The sequence below is a fragment of the Takifugu rubripes genome, chromosome 20, assembly GCF_901000725.2.
Source record: "Takifugu rubripes chromosome 20, fTakRub1.2, whole genome shotgun sequence".
Taxonomy (NCBI): domain Eukaryota; kingdom Metazoa; phylum Chordata; class Actinopteri; order Tetraodontiformes; family Tetraodontidae; genus Takifugu; species Takifugu rubripes.
The window spans coordinates 16,542,602-16,560,897 of record NC_042304.1 but is presented as its reverse complement, the minus strand read 5'-3'; the positions used below and the strand labels follow the sequence as shown (position 1 = coordinate 16,560,897).

Below are 18,296 nucleotides of genomic sequence, written 5' to 3'. Positions count from 1 at the left end.
AAGACGAGACAACGTTTGCATCACGTTTATTTTTATAACAACATCCTGAAAGGAGGAAAAAAAAAAAGGACATTTTGTTCTGGGGGCAACATTAAAAGATGCACGTCAGCGTGGGAGGACGGGAGACGGCTCAGGAACCGACGCTTCGAGTGTGTCAACACACACGTCTGCAAACCTGATTGTTTCCAACAGCTGGAACATCCCAGCACGGCGACCGTTGTCGTAGCGACCTCACGGTTCGGCTTTAAATAGCAAAAATAAAAGAACACCGACGCTACTTTTGGTTTGTTTTAAAAAGTTCTTTAACTGCACCAACAAGCCTGAGTCAACCAGCAGTTCATCAGTACAAAGAAGCAACTTCTGTACACCAAAGGTGTACAGCAGGGGGTTGTCGTGGCAACCACACAACGAAAGAAAGATCACAGGCACCATCAAGTGGACAAGCTGATTCACTGTAATTACATCATAATTTCTGACCATCTTTGGGTTTTTAAATCAGCGTTGGAAGACAAAGAAAATTCCAAAACCTTAAATCACGGCGCAACGTTGCCGCCTCTAATCTATTCAATCTACACACAATAAGAAATATGGTGCAAACCGAGCCGCAGCCGCGAGGAAACATCACTTTCACAGCTTCGGAGGAAACCTGACAGCGTTGGTGGCGCCACCTGCTGGCGGCGGCGAGTTCCGACAGCGTCCCGCACGTTTCTTCAACTCAGAAATGAAAGAACGTAGAAAAAACAACAACATGCGAAATAATTCGAGTTATAAAATGAGTATAAAAACATCGGGGCAGAAGGGTAACACCTTCATTGTGATTCATCAATTCACTCGTTCATCTCAGATTCACGATGCGTTGGTGCATCGGGGAAAGTGCGTCAGCTCAAACCTCCCATGAAGTGATCAGACAATCAGCTTTGAAACACATTCAACATGAAAAAAGATGCTCACATGTACAAATCTTAAAAAAAACAAGACACGCGTCACGTGCGCACATTCACATTCCGACATGTTGGAGTGTCCCGTCCTGTAAATGTGCATACGTCAGTGGTAGATGCCTGCATACGTCACAGTCTTAAAAACAACTGATCAAATGTGGGCAAAAAATCATGCAGGCGGGGCTGCCCCAGGGGCTGATGGGAAATGTATTCAAGTAGAACCGCAGCCGCATCCAGATGTGAATGGAATCACCAGTTTTAAGGCAGAGAGGAAAGCAGAACTCCCGACGATGTTTGGCGTCGTTGCAGCCGATGGGTTTGCTGGGGAACAGCGCCACCTGCTGACCGATGGGGGGATTACCAGAAGGGGGTCACGTGTTTACCTGACGCTAACACGTGGATCTGAACGTGTGTGAACTGGACGCACAATTACAAACATGCCGGACATCCAAAGCGTGGTGGCAACATTCAAGACGTCACAGACACACGAGCACTCAGGTGAAACACACGTTAGGACATGCGGAGGCAGGCGTGACGGCCCGAGGCAGACGCCACCAACACGATGAAGATGAAGATGAAGAGTTCAAGCCGGTGCTGCAGCACTGACTTTGTTAGAGCAAATCTGAGTAGAAATGACCTTTGATGTCACAAACAGCCACGATGAGTTTGAAATCGAGGTGGGTCACAGCAGCGTGAATCTAACAAATCATGAACTGCAAACCTTCCTCCAACTGGGACAAGTTTATTTTAAAACTCTCCTGTCAACACTGGTCAGTAAGTTAGTAAAGCCAGGACGCCCATGACATCACTGAGGTTGTTGTGCACAAGATGCAGCACATGTGACCGATTTAACCCACTTATGTTATAAACATGGCTGTTAGCATGTGCAGCTAAGAGGCATTTCTTAGCCACACAGACCAACACAGACCTGACAGCAATAACTGAGCTCGTTATGTAAAACAAAGCCAGCCTTATTCTGACCCCCCCCACCCCCTATTTGGCTGTTTATTGATGATATTTTGTTCTACTCATGACTCAGTCAGGTATCCCAGAATGGTTTGCTGATTATGGATGCGTGAGCATGCAAACATGCAAACTTGCCAGGTTAACTACCACTCCCCCTCCCTACATCACCCCCACCACCAATTATCAGCATTCAGCGTGAGCCCTCCACCAGCCAATCAAATCGCCGGACCACTGTGTGGCCCTCAGGAACCTGCAGTCACATAGAGGAGAAAGACAGTTTAAGCTTTAAGCCTCAGATTTAAGCACAATTGATTTTACAGGAAAAATCTAACTGTTTGCGTTCATCGTCATTTCCAACAATAATCTGCCAAATTCAGCAGGATTCTGGCTGAGAAGGATGCGTCTGTTCGTGTTAGAGCAGTCAACTCTCAGGACGCAGTGTGGACTCTTTTCCACTAGAGGGCAGCATTTCCTCATTAGAGTGCAATATTCCACCACTAGAGGGCAGCACTTCCCCATTAGAGTGCAATATTCCACCACTAGAGGGCAGCATTTCCCGACTAAGGCAGCGCTTTACACCAAGAGGGCAGCAATTTACCATCATTCAGATTTAGTCATAAATACGTGGAATTTAAAAAAAAAAAAAAACGACCTTTGAATCAGAACAACATCAGGAGACATAAGTGATGATCACACTTTTTTTTATCTGTGATGTCTGGTCAATCTTTGTTGCCTCAGCTTTGTTTTTGTAAAAATAATCTATTGAAGGGTTTCACTTGAACCAAATAGATGATTTGCCACTACTTTTTCAATCTGTAAATCAATTTTTTTGATTATAAAGAATAGCTGGCAAACGCCCCTACAAGATAGACACAGATCAGCGAATGTAAAAATGTAATCAGTTACTGTGCCATATGTGAACATGTGCAGTTCACAGTTATTAGAAAATTAGATTTGTCAGAGGATCAAACTAACAGAATACTGAGGGAAACTAAAAGTGTCTGAACTGTTTTAATCGGAGAGCAAGAACAGTTGGGATACAGGATTTGTCAATGAAAAAATATTCTTGAAGTCTCTTTAAATAAACTGAAACCATATTCCACACAGTAATTTGTAATTCTTGAGGGAAAAAAAGAAACAAAACAAAAACCATGACGTTATTGCTCACATTCAGGGTTTCCCAAGTTTGTTTTTAGATTTCCACAATGTTAAGATATTCTGGATTAATAATCATATAACGCTACATTTACTTATTAAGGAAAAGATCTCTCCTACTGTACTAAGATTATTTCCAATTTTACAAGTAATATTTCCTTTTCTATGAAAATCTGCCCTAAAACCTTCCGTCACACGCTTGTTATTGCCCGAGTCTCTGGCGCCCTCTGGTGGCTGGCGAACACATTACAATTACATTCTATAAAATGAGATTTTCAGATTTTAACTTTAAAAGAATTGACTACAGTAGAATAGACCAATTTGGTTAGGAGAGAAGTGTTATTCAAACCGACAGTGACCAGCACTTCTTTGTGTCAAAGCACCAAAAAACCAAATCACAGCTTTGTAATGCCATAAATGCCTAAAGTCTGTGATTAAACTCCTAGTACAGTGTGAAAATGGTCTCTGACAGGCTAGAACATGATTTTCTATGAGAATGATTGTACTTCAGTGCTGATGGTCCAAAAGACCCAGGAAACCGTGTGGAGACGACACACAAACACACAGCAATAAAACTGAACATCAAATCAGTGCGCAAATGTCTCCGGTAAAAAAAAAAAGAATCAGATAAAAGGGATGTTAAAATAAAATCTCTCATATATTACAATAGACAGTCTTAAAAACTTTGATCATGAAGTGGTGTCGCCATGACGACCGGCTAAACGAGCCCTCGCTCGAGTGTTTTATTCCGTCGTCATGCTCAGACACTCACCTGCGAGTCTCACAGATACGACAGCAGAGCGAGGGAAGAGGAACGAACAGGACAGAGATGGAAATCAAAGAAGAGGGACGGGTGAGACGTTCGTGCAAGTGTTGAGGCGCCGTCTCTTGGAGAGAGATGGAGAGAAGGGATGGAAGTGTGGAGGGGATGACAGACGAGTGAGGAGACAGCGTGATTTCAGATGTAGGTGACGGCACCTTTGCTGCTTTTCTCCAGGGTGATGTCCACGTACGACGTGGGGACATAACCTTCCACGCCGTTTTGCTTCCTCGCTCTGGTCCAACCGTCCCCTTTGTCCTCCTCTATGATGTATAACACCTGTGGCAGAGAGTGTTAGCATTAGCAACCCCAACCAGTTAGCTTCTTACTTTAACAAGAATTAATTATCTTTTTTAATAAAAAAGCGTCTGTGAGGAGCCTGATTAAAACAGGAACCTGTCAAAGAATAAGTCACCCGTTACCTCGTCTTCCGCCATCGAAAGCGTTCCCTCGTTCTGACCTGGGAGGCAAACAAAGGAGATCACGTCAACATGGAGGCGTCTCGGTTGCGTTTACATTAAAAACGTCCGTTTCTTCCCACCGTCGAAGCCATAGAGAGCTTTGCAGTGTCCGATGACGGGCAGCGGGTCGTCGTCGTCGAACTCGTCGTCGAACTCGTGCGGGTCGGAGTTGGGGTTTCCTGGCTGTGGAGGTTTGGCGTGGCGATGAGGTGTGTGGTGCTCCTGGCCGGTGTCGTCCGTGTGGCTGCCCTCAGGACTGGAACCAAAGAGGACGGTTAGCGTGTTCTGGCGGCGGCCCAACAGAGCCCTCAGCCTTCATCGGTACCTCTCTCTGCCCTGAGGAGTGCGATGGTGGTTGTCAGCGCTGTGTCGTCTGTCTCTGGAACTCTGCTTTCCTTCCACCTCCGATAGCCAAGTCTGTGGACGAGCGCATCGCACCGTTAGCGTCCCCCACCTTCGCCTGCCCTTCGGCTCTTTTCATACCTCGTTTTTGTGGATTTCCGAGCGCAGCTTCTCCATGTTGCAGATGGTCTCTGATATCTTGGGCTGGAGGCTGCTGGGGTCGCCCATCTGAGGGTTCTTCTCATACACATCCTTCATCTTGTTCAGGGCGTCTCTAACAAATAAAACCAGCGACGGTGAAGTGAAGATGGTTGTTTTATGGAGGTGGCTCAGAAGCCCCTCCCCTCCCGAAGCCCCTCCCCTCCCGTTATCAGGGAGCCATCCAATAGTACAGAGTGCTACTAGACGGCTGATTACAGATGAATACCGACCTCTGATCCATCTCTTTCTGGAGCTCTTTGTGGAGTTCATCAATCCTCTGCTGCAGCCTCTTTCTCCTCTGCTCTGGAGGTAAATGGCTGAAATCTTCTAGAGACGGAGCCTTTAAAAATACACGAAACCGCATTAAAATCTAGATAAAACGGTGGCTGACGACCAAAGACGAAAACTGTCATTGTTTCATCATCTGGACTGGAAGGAGGCCGGAAATCTAAATCTGTTGATTACTGAAGTTACTGGAGGGAAATGGGCGACTTGGCTACACACTCTGTTACTACACACACACACACACACGCTTACCGTCTTCACCGACCACTGACGGTTACAGAGTCGCAAGAAAACCAACAGGAGACGGAGTTAGATGGTGAAACAGATATAAATGCATGAGCTCATCTCAAACACCATGAATCAGTCGTGGTTTTGGCTGAACCGTCTCACCCAAACAGCACAGCACTCCAAAACCAACACACACACACACACACACACACACACACACACACACACACACACACACACACACACACACACACACACACACACACACACACACACACACACACACACACACACACACACACACACACACACACACACACACACCTCCGTGATTTGATTGAAGCAAAAACATTTCTTAAAACTGAAAGAAGGAAAAAAGGAGAAACTTCAAATAGTCGTGCAGTCATGAGAGTAAAGAGGATGAAGAAGGTGTCTGCAACTGTTGTTAGATTCAACTTCAAATGACCAAATCAAACAAGCCAAAAATATAAAGATAAAAAGTTAATAACTAAAGAAAGAAAGAAAAAAAAAAGGTTAAAAAAAAGTGTTTTCTTCCAAGAAAAATCCAACATTCTCTATAATTTGCAGACAGCTTCCCAAATTCCCAAATAAAGTCCCCACACCCCAAAAATCCACTCAACACACCACAACAGGTCCTGGCTCACCCCTCTCTTCAGAGCTCTCAAATTCTGGGGGATTCTGGGAACTGTAGTCTTTATCTCAGACAGATAATGGCTCACTTTTTCTGAGCTGAACCGAGATGAAAGAAAGCTGCTGGAGGATGATGAAGGTGGTGGAGGAGGAGCAGAGGAAGGGGACTGATGAGAGCAGGAGCAGAGGACAAAGTCAGGACACTCTGGGAACGTTGCTGCTTTGCTGAGTTTGAGCTATAACTGAAGGTCAGGCTACAGGGTTCTTTAAAGACAATCTCACTTGTAATAAAAGCAAAAATCAACTAGCATAAAATGTTTATGTCGCCTGACAGACTCGTCTTTTTTTTCCCTAAATGCAATAAACAATTTATTTGTGTGCCGGCAAAATTAAGCCAAAAAGCTGCTTCAAACCAAAGATGGACAAACAACCGATATAATGATTAAAGTTGCTATTGTTCTAACCTACAGGTGTGAAGTCCTTTACTGTGGAATGGCATCAGGGCTGTAAATAATGTGGTAAAATCCAAACACACACACGCCCTGGTGCAACACACAGGTTCCTAAAGCCGGAGTGAAGGTTAATGATTATCCAGCATGGATTTTATGGAGGGGGCCAAGGTCCGAGCAGGGCGAGCGGGAGGCTTAGAGAGGTGCTGTTAGTGGAGGCAGAACAGCCAGGACACCACAGCTGGTGTGTGGGGAGAATAAAACCGGCTAGCTGCTCATTTACATCAGCAGGAGGACAAATATGATGGAGACGATCATGGAAAACCAATATCAGCACATTTAGGTGGTGAAACCCTCATAAAGGGTTAAATATGGCTGCTGGTTGATTTTATCACTCAGCTTTTGTGCAGCTGATTCCTCAACAACTTGTCTTAATCTTTTATGTATGTTGCTACAGCTATATGATAATATTCTACCTTCTTATGCTTATTTTAAATAAATATCGCATGATTTTGTTATAACATGAGCCTATAAAAGAATTTTCTTTCATACCTTTGGTTTTTTGCCAAACAGCCACAGTTTGTTCTTGGTTCTGCTCATGGGGTGTTTGGGGTCCGGTCGTGGACCCGGGCCGCCGTCCTTCTCCCGGTCTCCTTTAGGTGTGTTGCTGATGGTGCCATCAGAACCGGTCCTGCTCAGATTCTGACTGAAGTCCTCAAAGGGGTAGTCCCCCGGAGGGTCGAAGCCAGACTTAAACGACTCGACCACGATGGCCGAATCCTGGGAGAGACAGAAGACGGGTGTGATGGACCGGCGTCCCAGAGACGCGCGTGCCGACGGGCCTCCGCTTATCACCTACCCGCCGCTCATCCACCGCTTTGGCGGCAACAATCATCCCGTCTAGACATTTGGAAATGATGGGGATGACCCTCCGCTCTGCCTCGGCGAAACTCTGGTACGTCTCCCCCAGCTTGACCGTCCGGCGCTCGTCCATGGCCTGGACATTCTGGAGCCCAGAGTGACGCAATGGAGAATCTGATGGCGTCTACAGGAGCTCAGACCAACGGCCTTACCTTGAAGATGTGCGGGATGGCGTTGTTGAAATGTTTCCACTGCTCTGCGTTGAAGTTCTGCAGCTGAGAGGCGTACTCGTTCTTGCTCTCGTCGGCCGCGTGCGTCCTGGCGTACAGCTGGTTCTTGGCCTGGACATTTTTTTGTCCAAAAGGTTCAATTATTGTGCAGGAAAACGAGCAAAATCAAAGATCAAAGAACAAGTGATCAAAGATCAAAGAACAAGTGATCAAAGACCGTCGCTGCAGGCGCCTCTTACCCTCTCCACGTCCGACTTGGTGGCATTGATGTCATTATCCAGGCGTTCGAAGGTGATTTGGGACTTCTCTGCCTCTTTACACTCCCTCTCAAACTTCTTTTTACTCTGGAATCAAAGCAAAGTGAGGCAGAAAGATGAAAGGTAGTACTTCCCCTCACACACGCTCGATTCCTATTTGGAATTTTAGAGCAACAGATAAAAACTGTTCATCAAATCGACCCATGTCAGAGATGTGAATATGTCAGTAATATCCGGGCTTTTGCCTGTAAAAGTGATTCAACTGGGCTGATGTTCAGATGTGACTGAGGAGAAATTAGAAAGTTTGTCTCCCGCTCCAAATACCTCTGGCGCTGAGTGTATTTCACTTCCTGCCGGCCCATCTGGGTCACATTAGCAGCGAAGGAATCACAGAGAAGAGCTGAGACTTTACAGTCCAGTCATTAAATAGTCCCGATTAGTCACAGGGACACGACCCTCCGTCAGATGGGCCACAATCAGCTCACTCAGACGTAAAATAACAGCATTTCCGCTCTTCAAAGGGCAAATCTAATAAAAAAAGACCTCAGGAGGGAACAAAGGAAATGACTGGAGGTAAAATTCAGCTTTTCAGGGGTCAATCGTGGCCTCTGCGTGTGTGTGTTTCCAGATCTTGGCTCGACCCTCCTTCCCCACGGACATGAACATTTCCACGAGGAAAGATGAAGAGCGTCCGCCTGTGTCTCATCACAAGCGGCCTGCTCTTCTACTCACTGTGCATCTGCACACAAGAGTTACGCGTCTGTACTTTTGGAGGAAAATCTAAACGACATTTGTGAAGTTTGGGGCAGCTGGTTTGTCCTGGAGTTACCCCCGTTAGCATTTCTTGGAATCTTCCTGAAAGACGAGTGCAGCTGGCTGTTGCTAACAGAGTATTTACACCAAACACCCCCCCCCCCCCACTTCTGTCCCTGCTCCTCCCTCTCGCCACACTTACATTGTCCATCTGTTTCCAGCATTGATCCAAATACTGCTGTGCTTTTCTGCCCTCCTGGAGATGCTGCGCACACACACACACACACACACACACACACACACACACACACACACACATATGTCCACGACAAGAGTGACACAAACACAGGGAAAAACATGGAATAAAACATCCATAGACACATGAGGACGATGACCTGGACGGCTGGAGACCTCCTTAATTCATCAGCAGGTGTGTGTGTGTTGAGGCTGTTTGGGACTCACGTGTTTCCTCTCGGCTTTGAGGTCTTGGCTGTACTTCATCAGCTCTCCGTACACTTTATGAGCCATCTCCTCGGCCACCAGCTCCCTCTGACCGGCGTAATCGTTGAGCTCATTCAGAATGGAGTAGAAGGACAGACATGACGTGAACCTGCAGCAAAGACGTGCGATTCAGGTACTGGATGCGTTTAAAAATTAGGCGTTGCCCCTGGAAACAGCGATTTCTTTCTTTTCCTACCAAAGAAATACGCTCACTCACCGCGGCTCTTCATCCTTCGAGCGTTTCGGGCAGTATTTCTTCACCAAACCCCTGAAAAGTCAGAAATTTAAAAATACTGCCTGGGATTTTTAATGTCACATGGATAGATAGGAACAGACAGGAAGCAGGAATGTATGCATTTAAGATTTAAATACCAAATCCTCTGTTGCCTCAGACTGAAGGAAATATGAGGAAATGATTAATAAGGACCAGAGGAACGTGTGTCAAAATTAAGGACACACAATTTTGACATAAAATAGGTGGGAGGAGCTTGTATGTTATGATGATAAGAGTCCCGGTTTAACGGGCTGACTGAGGTGGACATTTTAAAGCTCAACAGCATTAATGAGACACAGATTTACAGAGACGCAGGACGTCTTTTAGGACAACGAGCACGGGCGATGTCACGTCTTCATACTGCTGTGTGTGTTCGTGTGTGTGCGTTTGTGTACCGGAGCTGCTTTGCGTAGTTTTGCTCTATTTCCAGCCTCTCCTTGACAAACTTTGCATAGCGCTCAAGGAAGTCGATCCCCCACTGAGTGTGTTTGTCCAGACTGTCAAACTGGTCCTAAAGATGAAGACAGGAGGGTTGGGAGGTGGAGAGGAGATGCACATTAACTCCTCGACTGGACTGGACCATGTTTCGCCGCCCGGCTGCAGCTCTGACCACCGTGGTGAGGATGTGTGCGAGCTCGGGTCCGTTCCTCAGCCCGTCTGTCTGTGGCTGGTTGCATCATCGCAGAGATGATGTATATGAATAAGTAATGGAGTATGAGCTCATCCTGCAGCCCGCGGAAATGACAGCATCTCTGGCCGGCAAATCTGTTCGCTGGCAGGAAAACGGAGCTGGAGGATGAATTAATGGCAGCACCTGCACCAACAGACGCACGTTCACCTCGCTGGGCTTTAGGATCCAGTTCTGCTGCATCAGAAAGCAAAAAGCAGCCCAAACGTGTCCCAGAAATAACAAAATCACTGTCGTCCGACTTTGAAACGATGTTTCTTTGCATCAAATTTCCCCTGAAACGGAGCAAAACAGAGAAGATGAAGATGCAGAAACTCTGTAGCCTGCCCAGGTTCTGGGTGGTTATAAAGGTTGTTGCCCCGTTTACAGGAGGCTTTTCTCAGTGTGGGAGAATAAATTAGACATTTAGTTTGCAGACATGAGTGAGAGGCCAGTGAAAGCCCAGCCTGAGCACCCTCGGAACCAATCAGACAACAAAGCAGACTTTTCTCAGCCAATCAGAAGTGGCCTGCATCGTGGGAGACGGGTTAATTAACATGAAAAATCCGGCGACGACAAAAGACTCATTACTGAAGCATTCCACAGCCAACCACACACACACACACACACACACACACACACACACACACACACACACACACACACACACACACACACACACACACACACACACACACACACACACACACACACACACACACTGTGAGCACTTTCCTTGACATCATGCATGCCTCAGCCACTTACCACAACATCACATCTAAATACCTGACCACGACCCAAGCCGCAGGCTAAAGCCCAGTCTAACCTGACCTTTAAAACCAAGTCCCACACAGCCCTTTAAAACTGGGAGGACCAGGATGTGTCCTCACTTTGCCGGTGAAATGCACCATGTAACATGTACTAGAACAAATGAGTGAATGTAGAAAATATGCCCCCACCATTCCATTACCAGCACCAGCCTGAACCCCTGATAGCAGGTTCATGTTGTGGTGAACTGGAGCCTCGCTCCTGAGCCAACAGGAGGGGCACCTGTGGTCTCCTGCTCTGTTCCACATGTTCAGAGACGGTGTTCCGCATTACTTGGTTGTAACCAGTGGTTATCCGAGTTACTGTTCCCGTTCTATCATCCGAACCGGTCCGTCCACCGAGGTTTAGTTCTGTCAGAACAGCTAAAAACAGGCCCAAGACTTCTGAACTGTAGCTACATCTACACGCCGTACGGTCACTCGCCGAGTGGCTGACGGATTCACAGAGGCTGAAATCACAGGTCATTTGACTGGATTAGAGACAATCAGCACCTCAGAGTTGACGGTTGCTTATGAGTCGGTGACTGAAGGTTGTGACCGTTTGGTTGCATCAGGCTGACTATTAAATCTTATATCACATTTGGGTACGTGTGTCCGACAGGGTCCAGCAGGGCGTGCTCCTTTTGTTAGCAAGTTGGTCCCGAGTGGCTGTTTCTGCCTGTTCCAGGCGCAGCGTCTCTTTCAGTCTGGATTACGTCAGTCTCAGAGTTCACCGACAGCTGAGCACATGAACTGTGAGAAAGAGCTGAAACTCCACCGGAGGCTTTCAGCCTGATTCCAGCTCTCTCCTGCCAGCTCGGGAAAGAAAGAAAATAAAGAAATCACACATTTTTAACTCCGTCTCATCTTGGATTTGTTCGGACAATAAACATTTAGCTTTGGGAAGAGTTTTCTACTATTATTTCAGATTAAAAACGCCAGTTCCAAACAGACCCCAACACTTCTGACACATTAAACACACCAGGAAATGTACACAACCATTATCAGAGGTGAAGAAACCACCACACAACTCCAGTTAGACCCTTTATATGAAGGACAATACACAACAACCTTTATTCACACCCACACACAAGCACACACTCACGCCAACACACACACCGGTTTATATAAACATAAAATCTGATAACTGGGAGTAATAACTCACACTAACAGACACAAATGCAGTGAAGTTAATCCGATAACAGCAGTGAACACTGGAATAAACTGGTCACAGCAGATATCCGACAACGATCAGATTTCCTGAATCGTGTAAACAAACACGCTAAATGACCAAAAATCTGGGTCATGTGATCCATTTCCCAACATTCCGTGAGTAAAACACGAGCTTTTGGATTTTCCATGAGCCCCATAAACCAGCGCGTGAACCAGTGGAAGGCTGGTCGGTGCCTAGTCAGCGTTTAGCTTTAACTAAGGAATGAAGGGGGAATGTTTGTCCTCATCAACGCAGACGACACTTCCTTCACCATCTGACCTCGTTTACCACAATAGTAGATTAATGCTATTACAGGACCATCAGAGGGAGCTCCTGGGCCACCGTGACCATGGTCCAGACCTCCCAGGACCTGCGTTCATCCAACACCTTGTTCTGCTGACACACCTGGAGGCTTCAGTGACCAGACACACACGCATGCGCACACACACACTCTCAAAAGGAAAAAAGAAGGTGGAAGTGAGATATCCGGGTGGACTGGTTAGACAAGTAGCTGACGGGAACAGATGATCGGAGCATTCCGACCCTGAGATATTAATACCAGACCAGGAGCAGGACATGACCTGTTTAACACTCGCCCATCTGACCAGCACACGACCGCCACGGCCGTTTTTACGCCCCCTCCTCGTGGCGTCCTGGAATTCTCTTAATGTTCAATAGGTCAAGGGTCACGCTGTGCCGGATCGGTTTTAGACCCAAACGTCAGGTCTAAAACTGAATATCTTCATACTGACGTGAGGAAACACACAAGCGCACACACTGACAACACAACACACACTGACAACACAACACAAACCCTACGCAACGATGTTTCACACCCCACTCAGTAATGAATGAGAATAAGGAGACTGCAGCTCCTCACAGAGCCCCAGATGTTCCGACCATGGCTCCCAGCTGTGTGAAAGCCTGCGCGCACACACTTCCACACATGTTCCACACTGTCTGGGCGAGTTAGCATTGTTGACGGCCAACTATTACAGCTTTGGTCCCCGACAGCGATTCCTACACAATAAACTCGTCACATCGGGTTTATTCCACCCAGCAGCTTCTCCATCATCCATCACTGCAGCCATATTGATCACGTATCACACGTCGTCACTACCCATGTGAGCAGAACCTCACTGGGACGTCCGTGCAGAACTAACCCTCAATAACCCGCCTTCACTCAGAGTCGCGTCTTGAACACGCAGATTGACAGAAGTGACCTTTTCCTTCCTGCAGGGAGCGGCCACGTGTGAACGCTCTGAACATGTGACAGTCTGACGGCGCCCGCAGTGTGGATCCTTGGTTCCTCACTTTTCCTGTGGTGCCGTGCACATCAGGGAATACCGGAAGTGTGAACAGGTAGAGTGAGTAAAACCTGACACCCAGGTAAAGGAAGCTGGCAGAAAGAGAATAGACCAAATGTTCTCCTGTGTGAGTCTGTTCATACGTCTTTATTATTTATACGATGCTGAGGTGAAATCCAACACATTTTATTTGGGTTTTGGTGGTTACAGCTTCTAATTAGCGTGGTCACGCGTTTCCCTAAAGGGTAAATAAAGACCAATAACCTCAAGTGACAGGGAAGAAGCAGGTTTAAATGAGTTCAGAGCAGAAATCTGAATCCTCTCTGAGACTCTTGTGGGTATAAAACCACTCTCACGCCGTCAGGAACACAAAATTTTGCAGATGGGCCACAGCGTCTGCCCCATATACCCTATGAATCGGTTGCCCTGGTAACCAGAAAACCTCCATGCTGCGCAGTTACCATGTGTAAGTGTAAATGAGGGGTTTTATTGGGCTTTGGAAGTTCCCTGGAGAAACAAGCAGCCTGGGAAAACTCCTGCAGTTAAAAATAACACTTTTCCTTGGATGCAAACAGGCTGAGCTTAAAAAGGAAAGGAAACAAAAGGAGGGGGGGTTGTCCTACTTTAATCTATCCCAATTATGCCTGTACAGACGTGATGAGTGGATTTATGCCCTGAACGCCAGTGTTTCCCAAACACCAGCCACAGAAAGATGGAGGCTGCTCCTCCAGGATCTGACCGAGCACACAAGGCACAAAGGTGATGGGTTCCAACCCAGCAACTGTCCATCCTTCTGGGTCCAAAGTCCTGCAACCAGGTGTGATGTGATTTAACCATCGCGGCCTCGTCGCTGCCCGACCTCAGGCAGAGGTGCGCCGGTTTAGCCGTGTTTTGTACACACACAAGAGGAGGTCATCGAATTTAAAAGGCCCGTTTTTAGGTTTCCAAGAGAACACACAGAGTCCCGACACCAATTCAAGATCAAGTGAAGGACACCAGCGTAATCCTGGGGCGAGCCGAGCTAAAACCCTCCACAGAGCTCAGCCGTGGTCGCCGTGCACGAAGACGTGCACAGGAGGACACAGGGGCCAAACGGCAGCTCGAGGGAGGAGGCTCGTGTCATGACTCGGCTGAGGATGGAGGGAAAATGCACATCCTCCTCTTTTCCATGTGTCCCAAAAGCCTCTTTTCGCCCTTTTGGCTGATAAAATAAGTGACTAATAAACATCTGACTCCCTGGAGGAGACACGGCTGCAGCCGCCGACCTAGACAAGTCGCCATTCTGGGTCTGGAGCCCAGAGGGTGACTCAGGATCTTCCTGGAAAAGAAAATATAATCAACACTTATGGTGCCGCCACAGTAGTTCATCTTCCGACTGGCAAAGAGAAGATGTGAGGAGGGAAAAAGTCACATGACTAACACAAAAAAGGTCGGACGCAGCAGATATTTGGAGAATGATGCCGCAGGAGCAGGAACGAGGCTGCGGAGCATTTCCACAGTTGTAGACGAAGATTTGGAATAAGTTTGACCGTCCGACAGGTGAGACAGGTGAAAGCTCAAGAGTCTGACGGCCGAACAGCTGGAGGGTTGGAGCCAGCTGTGACCCGGGGAGGAAATGGGTCCGTCTGGGAGTCGGGTCCCCACAGGGAAAGGATTCAATCCCAAAGCACGACTGACCGGCAGGACACGAGCAGGACACGAGCAGGACACGAGCAGGACACAAGCAGGACACAAGCAGGACACCAGCAGGACACAAGCAGGACACGAGCAGGACACCAGCAGGACACGAGCAGGACACGAGCAGGACACGAGCAGGACGCCAGCAGGACACCAGCAGGACACCAGCGTGGACACCAGCAGGACACGAGCAAGACACCAGCGTGGACACGAGCAGGACACGAGCAGGACACGAGCAGGACACGAGCAGGACACGAGCAGGACACCAGCAGGACGCCAGCAGGACACCAGCGTGGACACCAGCAGGACACCAGCGTGGACACCAGCAGGACACCAGCGTGGACACCAGCAGGACACGAGCAAGACACCAGCAGGACACCAGCAGGACACGAGCAGGACACGAGCAGGACACCAGCAGGACGCCAGCAGGACACCAGTCCTCCGTGGCGTCCCACTCCTGCCCTCACTCCCTCCAACTCCTCCCATATTCTTCAGGGATTTTCTTATTCGGTTCCTTTAATGAATCGCTGAAGCTCCATCAAATTCTCCTCATCCCAGCCCAGCTTGATCCTCTTATGCCCTCACCCCCCCTGCGTCCCGGTTGGTGTGGCTGAGCGCACCAACCGGGACAGTAATACCCCCCCCCCCAGCAGCCTTCTGACCTCGTCTATCACATGATCGACACCTCACGCTACAAAAACATGTAAAATCTGTGCGTGGCAGTAAACGCTGAGGGTTTCTGAGCCTCCTGGTTCCTCCGCCAGCCTCTGGTCCTGCGGTCAGGCCCGGCCCGGCCCGGCCCGGCCCGGCGCTCCGCTGGCCCCCCGCTCACCTCCGGCAGGCGACCACGGCGCCGCAGGGCAGCGCTCAGCCACACAGAGCTTTGATTCAGACCAACACTTCCTCCTCCAGGCGGGCAGGAAGCCAGCGTGCTAATAGGATGTTCCTCGCTGGCCTTAGCGTGGCGAGCAGGACAAAGGCGCCACGCTAGCAAGAACCAACTGCATGTGCACGGTTTAATTTACTCTTTTCAAAGCCAATGTTATTTAAATAAAAATGTAACATAAACTTCTCATTAAAACCATTTTAAATAGACAAAAATAATCAACTTCTCATTCATAAAATGAGGTTGTTTCTGTATTAGACGAGTGTTGAACATGAGCCTGTTGCACAAACATGGACGCACATATCAAATGTGTAGGATGCAAATTTAAATTCTAATTATTTACGTTGATTTGGACATTCTTGTTTACGCATGACCCCGGAAATGATTGCCAGTCATCTAATTTAGAATAAATTGACAGTAGATTGTGCAAATATGAAGCATCTGAGTCCGTAGGAGAAGAGAACTCACAATATTTAACAAACAATAACTCAATGGAAGAAGCTCTATTATTCCCCTCAGTCCTAATCCACATAAACGGCATTAAAAAGCACATCGTCGTCATTCATCTATGAAAAACAACATCCGATCAGCTGCTTTGCATCCCACATGCAGAGTAATCTGACATCAGACAGCCAATATATTAATCTGATCAGAGGATTATGACGGCTGTTTAATGCAAATCAAAATCCTGTTTCTCCTGAGTTGATCTGGACCTTTTAAACGTGACCATCCACTCTCAGAGAAACAGTAAAAACACTGAACGCTGTGAGGATTCTACAATCTAAGCTTTATTTGCTCCTTCACAGCAACAGTGAAGTTACATTTGTGGGCTGAGCAAGCGAAAAACTGGCTGACGGTATATTAAAGTGGAGATTACAACAGGAGGAGTATCATGTCTCACACACACACACACACACACACACACACACACACACACACACACACACACGGGGTTACCTCTCCAGTTACAAGCCATTACCCACCACAAGGTTTTCATTTTTAATAAACAATACCCAGACATTTTTACTGAATAATTCGGGATGTGGCTGAAATTAGACGCCTAATTAGCCAGAAATGGAGAGAAGCCGCATCCAGAGTTTAGCCACAAGATGTGCAAATGTTGCAGTTTGGGCCCATTTTAACAGATATTAACAGAAGAGTCGTTTTCAGGTGGAGGATTACGGTCACACCGACGCGTGCGCGTCTTCTGAACGCACGCAACTTAAAACAAAAGGCTGGAAAACCACGTGTGGACCGGCTCGTTAATGAGGACGGGGACTGGGCTAAGACGTCTGCGGGGTAATTGTTCCGGCCGGCGGGTGGCCCCCAGAACCACACCGATCCACCACCCGATACCCCCGCCAACCCTTCGCCCCGAACAGGGTGTGACACACGACAATCTATCATCAAACTACTTCTTAAGTTACCAACCAGGGAGAAATGTCGGTTCGGCGGCCTAGAATGAGTGTAATCTGCGGGGCACCGTGCGTGAGACGGCAGCCACCGCCCCGGCTGTCCCCCCCCTGCCGCCCCGCAGACCTGCCTATTGTTCGGCTGTCACCGACGTGAAGGTGCACCGTGAGTTAGCTTTAGCCGGCTAGCGCCGCTAGCCTCGGTTAGCCGCTCGCCTCCACACACAAAGCTGAGGGTTAACGCCTCTCTGCCGGTCACTTCTGCACCAAAGGTCGGCGTGTTGTCGGCGGGCAGCCCGCTGACACGAACCGACTAAAAGAGCTGAAACATACCCAGAGCTCCGTTCCCCAACTCATGGCGGATTCCTCCTGACTTCTGCCGTAGTGGACTCGGTTTTCTCCGCTCAGACCGTCCTGACCCACCGCTGCGACTCCGGTTCCCAACTGTCTCCTCCTCCTTCTGCCGCTCCTGCTGCTCCCTATCGGGCTGATCTGATCCAGCAGGGCCGCGCAGAACAGGTGCCCGGGACCAGCCCCCCTGCACGCACACGCACGCACGCACACGCACACAGAGAATCATAATAATCAATAATACCAACAACAAGAAGATCAATAATAATAATACACATTTAAAAAGCAAGTGGTGTTTGCGTGTTTAACTGCGTGTGTGGATAAAAAACTATTACAAAAATATGAAAAAGCCAATAATAAACAGATAACAGAATTCATAACAGTGTTGTAAAAAAAGGCTGGGGGGACAGTTTTTTATGACTTATTTTTGTACATGTCTACTGTTATCATTTTTATGGGATTATTTTTAAAAAAATCAGTTGTTCATGGTTAAGTATGTAAGTGGTTCTGTCATAGCTAATTAAAAGGAAGTATTACGCCACAAAACATTAAACGTCATTAAATTGTAAAAAAAAAAAAAGGGGGGGGCCACAAACTAAAACGTA

The 18,296-nt window shown here is 47.7% G+C and overlaps 1 protein-coding gene across 4 annotated transcripts; it reads right to left on the bottom strand.

Moving 5' to 3' along the window:
* Positions 1-10: 10 nt before the first annotated feature.
* On the bottom strand, positions 11-17,833 carry fnbp1l (formin binding protein 1-like). Of its 4 annotated transcripts, none has more exons than XR_003886200.1 (17): positions 17,674-17,833; positions 9,768-9,883; positions 9,316-9,366; positions 9,060-9,207; positions 8,800-8,862; positions 7,827-7,931; positions 7,570-7,698; positions 7,356-7,502; positions 7,049-7,276; positions 6,062-6,214; positions 5,114-5,223; positions 4,824-4,956; positions 4,666-4,757; positions 4,421-4,596; positions 4,302-4,339; positions 3,832-4,158; positions 11-2,154 (listed from the first exon to the last, which is right to left on the bottom strand). XR_003886200.1 is itself a non-coding variant. In XM_011618658.2 (17 exons), exons 1-17 carry the CDS (start codon positions 17,695-17,697, stop codon positions 2,147-2,149), a joined length of 1,842 nt encoding a protein of 613 aa, XP_011616960.1. In that variant the 5' UTR covers positions 17,698-17,833; the 3' UTR covers positions 11-2,146. The 4 variants fall into 4 exon arrangements, 3 of the variants coding, with proteins under 3 accessions (XP_011616960.1, XP_011616959.1, XP_003977522.1); XM_011618658.2 differs by having other exon boundaries at positions 4,038-4,158; XM_011618657.2 differs by lacking the exon at positions 11-2,154 and having other exon boundaries at positions 2,901-4,158.
* Between the last annotated feature and the right edge of the window lie 463 nt (positions 17,834-18,296).

Bases quoted from the DNA above. Each gene is read 5' to 3' on its own strand.
- fnbp1l (XM_011618657.2), bottom strand. From the start codon at position 17,697: ATGAGTTGGGGAACGGAGCTCTGG. The intron at 7,932-8,799 runs GTAAGTGTGGCG...CTTTGATTCCAG, and splicing joins GCTGGAAACAGATGGACAAT to AGTAAAAAGAAGTTTGAGAG. The intron at 4,957-5,113 runs GTCGGTATTCAT...TTTATTTGTTAG, and splicing joins CAGAAAGAGATGGATCAGAG to AGACGCCCTGAACAAGATGA.